At 59.3% G+C, this 12,041-nt stretch overlaps 1 protein-coding gene across 1 annotated transcript in view; it reads right to left on the bottom strand.

Annotated features, from left to right (window-relative positions):
- COL22A1 (collagen type XXII alpha 1 chain) overlaps positions 1-12,041 on the bottom strand; it is a 156,673-nt gene that overhangs the window by 129,599 nt on the left and 15,033 nt on the right. The window contains exon 3 of the mRNA XM_016164294.2: positions 9,348-9,914. Coding sequence (XP_016019780.2) covers positions 9,348-9,914 — 567 coding nt within the window. The remainder of the gene's footprint in view (positions 1-9,347; positions 9,915-12,041) is intronic.

The following is a 12,041-nucleotide window of genomic DNA, read 5'->3' on the forward strand; positions in this document are numbered from 1 at the left end:
CTCCAACCGCTCTCGCCACGGGACCTGGGTGCCGAGCGAATCAGCACCCGAACCCCGGTCACCCGCACACCCGGCGCTTCCATAGGACTGGAGAGCAGGGGACATCCCCCAAGACTTCATCATACGGTGGGGGGGCCTCGCTGAGAGGGCTGCCGAGCGGAAATAAACCGCCCTTCTTCCTAGCGCATTCTGAGATGCGGAGAAAGATAAAAACTGAGGAGCGGCAAAAGGCAAAATTATCCCGGGAACCCAGAGGGCAGGCACCTCGCTCTGGCCCACGGAGAGGAGATGAGACTTGCCGTTGGCACAGTGGGAGGGAGCAGGCGAGACGGGCCGTGACCAAGGCCAGGGGTCTCAGACAACGCGCCAGCGCTGGCCCCGCGTGGCTCCGCGGCCAGGACAAACCGCCTGTCCCCTCAGCCTCAGAAAATCATCGGCTTGGCCGAACGGGCTCGGAATGCCTCCCCCAGTGGTCTGCGGTTCTCAGGGGAGATGGGCAAACAAGTTAGGGTGCTACTTGGTTTTTTCCAGTCACGGCCACATTCTCGCCATTGGCACGTGGTCTGGGATCAGACACATCTGTATTCAGACTCAGGGTCATGTCTTCAGAATCGGAGCCCCCAGTGACAAGGCCAGGCCACAGGGATGAAGGGCCAGAGCCCCCAGGAGAGGGCGGGGGCCAGGTTCGGCCCTCTCCCTCGCCAGGTCCCTCACGCCTTGGGGGAGCAGACGGCAAGGCCAGGACCCCTTCGCCGGGTCCCAGGTCACTGGGCGGGGGGGGAGACCGAGCCCGCCCTGCCCCTCTCCCGGAGGGCTGGTGCAGGTGGGCTCCTGGCCCGGCCACCGGCTGCATTCCTGCGGGGGGACTCTGGCGGGGCTGGTGGACTCACAGCCAGATGTCAGCGAGGAACAGCTGGGGCGGCCTTGCTCCTTCTCCCAGACAAATGCAGCTGCTGAAGGCCCGGCTGTGGCTGAAGGGGCCGAGGCCTGGGCGGGGCGAGGGTGCACGCCCTGGGGAGCGGCGGCACCGCCATGAGCGCCCCTTCCATCCAGAGCAGCCCCCCGTCCTCCTCTCGGGCTGACCAGGAGCCAGCTCCCTGGTCTTCCCGGCCTCGGCTCCCTCGTGAGGTCATGACCGTGCGGGGTTCTCCGCTCACCTCTGGACCCACATATCCCGACCTCAGCCAACCCGCCCCCCATGCTGCATGCTCACTCCACTCTCCACCGGGATCCGAGCAGGGCCAGGGCACAGGCGAGGCCAGCGAGGGCCCGCGGTCTGCAGAGTCCTCGCCCAGCTGCCCACCCAGACACTGCAGGACCCGAGGGTGAGCACCTCGTAAAGTCGGGAGCCTCCCAGCCCCACCCTCGCCCCACTGGTCCTCTGACAAGCGAGACACATGTTCAGCCAGGACCGGCAGAGCTGCAGGGTGTGAGAGACACTCGGAAATGCAGACTTGCTCCATGGGTTTAATTACATGGATGCTTTTTTAAATACAGACGTCTGTTTATATATAGGTTGTCCGTATATGTGTATACATACTTCTTGCAAGTGCCAATTTAGTCGTGGCCACTGTATTTTATCGCCTTGTCAACTCAAAACTAAAGCCACCGTGTGAAACGCACAAACCTCCCAGGAAGGCTCGGCAGGATGCACCCCGAGCAGCAGGGTGAATGACGTCCAGTTTGGGAGAACCGAAGAGGTGGCGGTCCACGCCTCCTGACGGTCAAGCGGGACACCCTCGCCGTCGGGGGTGAGACGGCGCCACGTCCCCTGGTCCGGCAGAGGCTAAGGGCAGGCCCCGTCCGGCTTTGACGTGCGGTCACAGAGTCTTAGGCAGAGACAGAAGTCAGGCAGGGACAGGCACCGCAGGGCTCCCAGGGGCATCTCCGGGCTCGGCCTGGCTGAGCAAAGCCTTCCGTGATGTACGCAAATTGAAAATGATGAGTGGTTTTGGCTTTTCGTCAGTTTCGGTCATTTTCTAATAACATTTCTCCACACATAATGGTGTTTTTAAGCAATCCGATCGCGATTTCTAGGGGGTGACCTCCATCATAATAAGTTTATCCAGGAGGAACTCCCGGTGACCTTTAGGTCAAGGGTGGGGCCCCGGCCGGAACTGCTCATTGAGGCTGACTCAGTCCCCAGGGCCAAGCCACAGACATCCACGTGGCAGCTCCAAACCCACAGCTGATGCTGCCGCCGATTCCTCCAGAGGTTCGGGATCCGCCCAGAGGACTAGGGGGTGGGACGCATTCCCAGATGTGTGTGTGTGTGTGTGTGCACGCGTGCGCGCGTGTGGTGTGTGTGACGCATACATACATGTGGGTCCGAGGCGTGTGTAGGTGGTGTTTCTGTTGTGCACGTGAATGTGGGGTGAGGGCTGGGGTGTCTGCCTGCCCGTCTGTCCTGAGTTTCCCACTGAGGCTCTGGCCCAGGCAAAGGGACATGGGGATAGAGGAGAGAGCGTGGCCGGGGGAAGACCGCGTGGTCCCTGGGGACAATGCCGCCAGCACAGCCGTGCCCTCCTTGATGACTGCGAGAGTCAGCCTCAGAGAGACTCTGGGCCCAAAGCAACTGCCAGGCTGGACGCGCCACCCAGACCTGCCAACGGCCGGCCCCAGAGCCCTTCCCGCGGGTGCAACCGCTGGGTCTGCAAGGGCGCGGAGCCTCACGGGAGGGCTGAGGCGAACGCTGCTTCTGGCTGGGGGAGGCGCGCGGCTGATCGCGGGACCGGCCGCGGAGCTGCGTGAACTCGGGGACGTTGAGGCTCACAGCTAAGCCTTGATTTCTGCCTCCCCAAATGGGGATAACCACACTCTCTCCTAAGGACCGTCAGCTGCTGCGCCTCACCCTGCGCGCTGCCCCCCAGCACGGCGGCCCCCGCGCCCCTCTGGCAGGCAGAGCCCACGCCTGCCCCAGGCCCTTTGCTTTCGCGACCGCCTCGGCCTGGATGGCTGTCACGTCATTCTCTCTTCAAACAGGCCTTTCTGAAACGCTGTCACGTGACCCTGCCTCATGTTCTTCAAAGCACGTATCACTATGTGAAATTACCTCGCCCGCTGATTTTTTTATCATCTATCTTCTTTGCTTTCTGAGAACTGTCACACCAGAAGTAGGATCACGGCTGCCGCATCCGCCACTGTGACCCATGCGCCTCAGCGCGATGTCCAGGAGATGACGAGGATCCACCGACACAGGCTGAAAACGCCGCCCCACAGTGCGCGCAAAGAGTCCTGAGGCTGTCCACTGCCGCGAGGCCACCCGCGACCTGACACGTCCTGTCATTTGCTGAAAACCTTCTGCAAGGTGTAGAACAAACCCTCAGGTGAGCCTCGTCGCTCTCTCCTCTGGAAGGCGACCGGCCTGTCTCTGCGGCCAGTGAACAGCCAGGGAGAGAGAGACTCAGGGACACCAGCGCCACCTGCCAGGCCCACCTCCCTCGGTCCCCACCGTCCCTACCGGATCCAAACGCAGCGTGGGGCGCAGATGCTGACGTTCTGCCAGTGAGAACTGCAGGACGATAAATTAACCTGCCCCCACCCCGTCACCGTGGTAAGCACGAGGTCCAGGAGTCGAAACTCCCTGGAGCAGCAGTGTGGCCAGTCGTGGCCACATCAATGAGGAGACATGAGGGTGACCATGTGACAAGGCACCATGGAAGCAAGAGAAACCTCCCTCCCGGGCTGGAATCCACACTAGCATCTCGGCCCAACTGTCCGCGAGCTAAAAGACAGTGTCCAGGAAAGTGCTCCCTTCCCTCGGGAGAGAGGACCCCCACAGCGTCCCCAAAATAGAAGTGGGCGGAGGCTCTCCCAGCGCGGTGGCTGGCATCCCACGGGCTCACTTACGGCCACCCGATAAGCTATATAAAGGTTATTCTGTGGCCGTGACAGAGCCCGGGGTGGAGAAGCTCTCCTAATTACAGCCAGGGCTCTGGGGTTGGCCCGTCCGCGGCCTCCGCCCCACACACTGCAGGAAGCCAGGCTGAGACCGAGTCCCCCGGGAATCTCGTTGGGGCCAGAGAGGCAAGAGTCGATGTTGCAACACGGGGGTGCCTCCCTGGATGAACCCGAGGCCAGGGGGGGAGGGAGCCCCACACCAGAGTGGACCGCGGGGGTGGCCCCTGGGAGAGGCCCCGGAGGGCGGGACGCCAGAAGTCCCCCCGATGCCCAATGACACTGGCCGCTCCTGCTGGGGCTGGTGTTCACTCCTAGGTCTGCAGATGTGGTCGCACACATAACATGGGTCGGTGACTTCTTTAAGCACTGCCAGCTTCGGCCATTCGATGAACAGTCACCGAGGATGAGCCAGGCCTGTGCTGGGCGCCGGGAGGGGGGTCAATGACGAGACACCCCATGAGATCACGGAAGGGGAGCACGAAAGGCCTCGCACTCTCGGGCTTGGATTCTGAACTGTATGAGACTCGCGCCCAGCACCCGGGGGCCCTGGACGACCCAGACAGCCCCTCGGCGCCTGCCCACCATCAAGGACGGGACAGGAAGAACTGGAACCTCGATTAGCGGATCGCGGTGAGACTTCGGCGACAAGGCGGAGTTAAAGATGCCTCCTCAATGTCACAACTTTCTGACAAGAACTCGGGACCAGATCAAACGGAACAGGGGATGCCCGGTTCTGCTCCCTGCCTGCGGGGCCACCTGGGGGAGTAACACCGATCACTAGGAATCACAGCGCAAACTCCAACACAGGGCGCTGCACACATTAACCGACAATGGCTGTAAGCACGGGGTCGTCAGGACAGTGAATCAGCAGAGCTAAGTTACCCTATTTACAACCAAGACTGCGGCGGCGGCCCACACAGCTGGAGTTATAACCACGATCTCAGCAGAGTGTTGAACGAAACACCTTGAGGTCCTGAGAAGCAGATGAATGGGTCAGCTCCACCCAGGAGCATCTGGACAGAGAGGCTTCCGCCGCAGCCGCCGGTTCCTGTCCCCCTCCTCGGCTCGCAGGGTCACTCTCAGTGGAGCTGCCAGGGCAGCCACTGCCCAGAGATCCTAGCCCCGGCTGCCACAGGGCCGGCGCTGCTGCACCCGCCCCAGACACGGGCCCCTCCCATCCCGCGCCCTGACTTGGGGCTCGGCGCCCCCCTGAAGCGCAGCCCCGGGAGCCTGCTGTCCCTCAGAGCCACCCTCCTCCCTTCCATAGCCAAGCAGGACCTCTGGCAGCTACGGGACCCCGGTCCACCATCGCCAGCATCAACATCACAGGAGACGGGACGAGGAGAAGGAGACCATCACGTGTGGGCCTCGTAAGGTTACACTTTCTAGGAGTCACATAAAAATGTGAAAGGAACCAGGTGAGATGATTTCACGAATACACTGTATTTAACCCTAAATTTCCAAAATATTGTCATATAGATATAAAACCAATATAAAAAATACTCATGAGAAGCTTTTCTCTTTTTCCTACTAAATCTATAGTTTGGCGTATGTGTATATGCCTTCGGCCCCTCTCCTTCTGGACCAGGTCCCGAGGGGTCAGTGGCCACACGCGTGAGCCGGCTCAGGTGCAGAGCATCGGTCTCCCCGCGTGCGAACATCCAGGTCGACACCCAGCTCACAGGGCTGGGTGAGGGTGACGCAAAGCGCTGTCAGGGTTTGGTGCTCGGCAGGTGGCTGACCCTGATCTCCATTCGCCTCCAGCGTGCTGGGGCAAATGGGAGCAGGGCGACATCTCCGGGACGAGTCGGTCTCTCCCGCACGGCCTGCCTTTCCCAGACCTTCGCCGACATTAAAAGTCTAACCGCTCGTCTCTGCCCGCCAAAATAGGCATGAGTTAAATATTTCGGTTATTGCTGGCTGCAGTTTCAGATCTGCTGAACGGTTGCACGCTTTGCACTTGGGAGGAGGCGGATCGCTGCGCAGGTACCTCTACGGGCACACGACAACAGCACGCGCGGAGCCAATCGCCAGGCCACTGCCCTCGGTGCCCTGTGAACACTCCTCAGGTAGCACGTCCAACATACCGAGCCCCGTTCCAGGCCCGGGCACGTCACGAGGCACACGCTCTGCCCTCGTGACGCTTGTGCTCTTGAGCGGATGACAGACCCCGGGCAGATAAACCCCAGTCCGCACACGCCATAGTATGAGGAGCTGCCACTTTCTTGCTGCAGCAGCCAGACAGAAGCTTCTCAGGGACAAAAGGGGTGTCAGACCCATCACTGCGTCCCGGGCAGAGGAATCATCGAATGTGCAGCTGCCGAATGAATGAAAACACAAATAAACGGATGGATGAGCGAATGAATGAATGAATGAATGAATGAATGAATGAATGCATGGTTGGGTTGTTGAAGACCGAATGAACGGATCGGACTGAATCCAACGACTGCTACAATGCATGCCTCCTGCATGAATGATAGGACGAAGCAAACTGATTTCGACACCAGAAAACCCGCCGTTGGCCTCGCGCTTCTCCAGGTGGCCCACGTGACGGCCCCGTCGGCTCAGCTCCTGTGCGGGCTGCGGAGTGACCCACGGGTGTCTCCCACGTGCCCTGCGATTTCCGGTTGTTTAGACTATTGTGACACCCCTTGGTTTAATCTTACCAGACGCATTGCAAAATGTTACTGTTAGCTGTTATTTTGTTTTGCTTTGTTTCTAATTGAAGTGATTGTGAGGGGATTTTGTATCATCTGTCACCAGAATAGAGCAGGCCCTTGTCAGCTTACAGCTGTATTTACCAAGACGGATTCCCTCGAGAGGACGAGTATAACTTAAATCTCACATCTACCGAGGCGGCTGCAGAAGCCTGGCCAGAGCCAGTCGTGAGCTCTTCTAATGCGCTTCTGGAGGACAGGCGCTGGGCGGGGCGGGCCTGCACCCGCTGCCCCTTCTGGTGCTACAGCCCCCCAGTTTCCCTGCACGGATCGAACCCCTTTCCTTGAGGGAGCAGGGGGTAACTAACTTCCCTCCCAAATGTTGGTCAAGGTCCTGTGGTTTAGGCCCCAAACAGCCTGTCTCCACTCCCAGGACAGTGATAAGTCTGGGAAGTCACCGGGCCCACGCCTGTCCCTCAGACTGAATCCAGGCTGCCGGGTGCCAGGCCCCTCCCCTGGTCAGAAGGCTCACGGAGCTGAGACGCGCCGAGAGCGGCCTTCCGTTGGCAGCCGCGGTTTGCCCTCCCACATCTCTTCCCTCCCTGCCTGCCCTGCTCTGAGCCCCCGGAGGCTGGCTGCGGGTGGGCCCCTTTGCTGGCTGCCGGCTGACAGGGTCGGGCCAGCGGAGGGGAAGGGAGAGAAGGCAGCGTGTCTTCTCCGCTCCCTCCAGGCCGCGGCTGCGGGGGCCGCTGTGTGTCTCCACGAGGAGGCAGGGCCCTGCCCACGGCCCCTGCACGGGGCTCCGGCAACCCTCCGCCCCTTCGAGCAGCTGGCATCTCTGCCTGCCAGTTCCTGGTGCCTTGCACCCCTTCTTGACCTCACCCTTCTCTAAACAGAACCTTCACCAACATCTCTTCAGTGAAAACTGCTTCCGGCCGGGCCCGGGACCCACAAGTCTGCCAAGAACAGGGTTAAGCCCAAGAAAGAAGAACCTGGAAACGGAGAGTGTGGAGTGAGCGAGCCTCACTGCTGAGGCTGCCCGGCCTCCGGCCTTTTCATCATGACACTTTGCTCCACTCTCTAAGGCAGTCAGAGGGGCGTTTTCCATTGCTGGGGACGGAAAGCATCAGCCTCACTCGGAAGCAAGGCCGGTGGGGGCCACGGTGGGGTGAAGCCGCTGGCAGAGCTGAGCGCCTGGAGGCTGTCCTCAGCCCGCCCTTGTATAACTGAGCACCACGTCCAGTGACCTCACCTCTCGCGCTGTCCCTGCCACTCCCAGAACCTCCCCTGGCACGAAGTTCTTCGAAATCTAGATTCGACTCCGCCACGGTCCAGAGCCAGTCTACGCCGAGCTGGCAGTGGGGGACGCGCCGGCGGGCGGGGCCTACGAGGGGTCCTGCTCCCGGGGCCTGGCATCAAGGGTGCTGGGAGGGCAGCTAGGAGCTCATCGCCCCTGAGCCACCACGACGGTTTTCTGCTTCTTGGCTGGGCCCAAGACCCCGTGTCTGGCTCTGGTCGGCCCAGGCTTCCGGTCAGAACAGACGCCCTCAATCGTTGGCCCTGGCTGCCTGCGCCGTCTCCTTCTTCAGCCCCGGCCCCGCCACCTCAGAGCCTCAGGTGCTAGAGTCTCATAGGAGCACTGGTCCCTGGTGCCAGAAAGGCCACCATCTAAATGCACCATCCAAGTGCCACCTCCTCCGGGAAGCCCTCCCTCATTCTCAGGGTCGCCTTCCATCAAAACCACAGCAGGACCCTGCCGTGCGACTCTGTGACACCTTATTTAAAGTCACCCCACGGTAGCACATTCCTTTTCTTAGGGTCACTTTGGTTTTTGCCAACTAGACCACGAGCACTCTCAGGGCAGGGGCTGCGTCTAACCATTTTCTGTAAGTCCAGAAATCGGCACAAGGCCACACCAACGGCGGGTCCCTGGAAAGCGTCCGTGAATCCGTGGAGGCTCAGTGAGCCAGCACAGGCAAGAGGGTCGGAGTGGTAAAGAAACCGGCTTCGGGTCTCAGACGCGGCTCCGCTGTGTCTCTGCGAGCCAGGCCCGCCCTGGGACCAGGCGTTACGCCCAGCTGCTCCCTGCACCAGCCGCCTCCTCCAACACCTCAGCACCAGGCCTCCCTGCCCCCGCTGAGGTGGGGGCCCGCCAGGCCTTCCCCACCTGAGAATCTCAGTAACCCCCCCTCCCGCAAGTCCAGCCCCCCATCCCCTCCCCCATGCCAGCCACATCACCCTACAGACAAACAGCTCAGAGACCGGGGGTCATCTCAGGGCTCCGGCTCAACAGCCTTGGCCTGTGGGATAGCAGCACCCCGATCGCCTCGAAATGGCCGACTCGGGGTCTTTGGGTGCAGCCCCTGAGCTGTCCGTGCCCACGCTCTCTCACCGGGACAAGGACCCCTCTTTCGCCGGCTGTGAGAGGGTGCTTTAGGGAGCCCTCTGCAGACACCGGCTCTCACTTCGACAGCCCCGGGGTGAGCAGATGGTTCCCAGTCACAGAAATGAAGATGCCACTCGCACTTAACCAATCTCCACGACCCTCAAGGCAGGGCCGGGAGAGTCGGAGCCCAGCCCTCTAACTTCCTCTCTGCCTCTGCCGCCTCCAACACCAGGCAGGACACAGCTCTGGTGACAGCCCCATGCTGGTGGAGGTGTAACCGCCCGGGAACCAGGAACTCAGGCCACCACGGCCGCCCCCAGTCCCGCAGCAGGGGCCTCCCCTGACCTGGCCCCGGCTCCGGAAGGCGGGCCCCGCCCCCGGCCCGGACGGCGGCGCAGACTCACTCTCACACAGGCGGCGCCTCAGCTGGCCGCGGATCTTGTCGATGGCGTCGAAGTCGGACACGTGGAAGACGTGGGCGGACGTGGGCTCTGAGGCGATCTCCTCCAGCTCCTCGCGCAGCGCCTCTCCCACGCCCACCGCGAAGATGCGGATGCCCGCGCGGCGCGCGGCCGCCGCGGCCTCCAGCACCAGGTCCTGGCTGCGGCCGTCGGTCAGGAGGATGGCCACCTGCTTGAAGGCGCGGTCCCCGGGGCGGCCGCCCGCCTGCCGGGAGAAGCTGTGGCGGGTGATGTAGCGCAGCGCGTCCCCCGTGTTGGTGTGGCCGCCGTGGTAGGTCAGGGTCCCCGCGGCCGCCTTGACCGCCTCCCTCGAGTCAAAGCGGCCCAGCTCGAAGGCCGTGGTGGGGCGGTCGCTGTAGCGCACCACGCCCACTCGGGTGTGCGCGGGGCCCACTTGGAAGGTGTCCACCAGGTTGGCCACCCACTGCTGGACCTTCTCAAAGTCCTCCTTGCCCACGCTGGAGGAGGTGTCCAGCAGGAAGACCAGATCGTAGTGGACACTTTTGCAACCTGCAGGGACGAGAAGGGGAGTCAGGTAAGGCGGACCGTAGTGGAAAGCCTGCTAGCCCTGGGAGACCTGGAGGCCTGCCTCGAACCCGCCCCCTCCCCTTCCCTGGCTGGGGGCCTTGTCCAGCTGCCTGAAAGCTCAAAACCGTTTCCTGTCACATGATGATGAGTGTCCCCAAGGTGCCGTGAGTTTCAGCTGACAATATATAATCTTACGTGAAAGCGATTAACATTCATGGAAAACCACTGGGTCAATTTCTTTAAACACTCGGTTACTAAGTGACCTCATTATTTTCTAAACCTGCTACAAAAAAAGGCAGGCCCATTTCAGAAAGCTCAGGAAAGGCAATCAAAAAATGTTCGAGATGCCGATATTCCCATCTACACGAAGGGAACCGCCGGTACCCACGGTGCATGTGTTGGATTATTTTCCATTTCCACGTAGTTATTGATGGGAGTGGAGCTGTACCAGACACGCCGACGTGCGAGCTGTTTTCCCCACATCCAGCAACGTGCTGGGAGCCCAGTTCCAGTGTGATAATCCCGGTTTCCATGGCTACAGAGAGCCCACCGAAAGGATGAACATAATTTATTTAGCCAGTGCTCTTGCGTTGGATAAACAGTGTTCTGTATTTCACTATTAGAGACCATATAAAATATTTCGCACTCATAGTTTAAATACGCATTTATAGAATTCTGTAAAGCTTTATAAAACATTTTTATAAATATAAATTACATGTTAAATATACAAATGCTTTTGGTTAAATAAAAAATGGCACTGTACGATTTATTTCTGATCCTCAGAACAAACCGGTGCAGAGAGCTTGCTCATCCCCATTTTACAATGAGATGATATAAAGGATTTTCTAAACTCCAAGGGCCACACAAACACAAGGAGTCTATCACGAGGCCCTGGTCTTGACGTTTCCAGAATCTGGGGGTTGGTCACGCCAATGGCAGCAGCTGACCAGGCCTCTGGGAACGGCCGGCATAGACCTTCGCCTAGTAAAAACAAAATGAACACAAACCCCCCCAAAGGCCCATTGTGTTCAACTGTCAACTTGGCAAAAGACCACACAGTAGGCAGAGCGAAAGTGAGGAGAATGCTTTTCCCCGCTGGACAAGTGGCCGTGGGATTTGTCACACCCATTCTCAAGATCTTAAAAGCTCTATAAAGAAGAGTATACTTTGATCCACCAATTCCAAATGTAGTGATTTACCCTAAGGAAACAGTCAGATAAATGAAAAGGCAAAAACAAGGTGGATAAGCAAGTTCGCGGCAGCATCGCCGAGCAGAATCCTGGAGACAACCTGCTTGATCACCCACGTGAAACTACTGAAATAAAAATCATCTCGGGTTCATATGGTGGCGTGCCAGGTAGCCATGGCGTCCCTTCACGGTCAGCGACGGCTGTAAAGCAGTCCTTATGACCAACAGGGAGGCACTCTTCCAGCACACCGTCGGGTGCGAAAAGCTGTATGCCTCTGTGTGGGACTGTGTATGTGGGCCTGAGACCCCGGAAACGGAAGCACAGCTGACCTCTGGCAAGCAGAGCCGTTAGTGAATTTTACCATTTTGTATTTCTAATTTCATATTCACAAGCAATGAATTAAGTTAAAAACACGGAAAAACAATAACGCTATATATATTTACACACACACACGCACAAACACACATACTCACGGATTCTTCCCTGTCCTGCCCTGAGCCGGTACCACTCTCGAATTTTCCACACATACCTTTCCCTCTCGTTTTCAAAATCCAAGTTACAGCCATACCGTGGGGAGCCCAGGTAAACCGCACCTTCCAGGACTGAGCCCTAACAGGACCAGAGCTTTTGGAGAGCTTGCCCACATGCGTGGACTCGGATAACGCCTGGGAGTTTTTCTCTTTGACATAAAAGGCCGTCCTTTTGTCTTTGGGACAATAATGTCCCAGTGCGTTCAGGGTAATTGCCGCTGTGGGCTGGGCAGGGCCCCGCTTTCGGGCTATAATCCTTGAGCAAATTTGTTTGAAGTCTGCAAAGTTCATTTGTTCAAAAGGCCAACCGAGGGGCCCCTGGGAGCTCCGGAGGCATCGTCTCTTGGAGGCCGGAAAGCAGACTGGTCCGCGGGCACACGAGAACGAAG

The sequence above is a fragment of the Rousettus aegyptiacus genome, unplaced genomic scaffold, assembly GCF_014176215.1.
Source record: "Rousettus aegyptiacus isolate mRouAeg1 unplaced genomic scaffold, mRouAeg1.p scaffold_m13_p_15, whole genome shotgun sequence".
Taxonomy (NCBI): domain Eukaryota; kingdom Metazoa; phylum Chordata; class Mammalia; order Chiroptera; family Pteropodidae; genus Rousettus; species Rousettus aegyptiacus.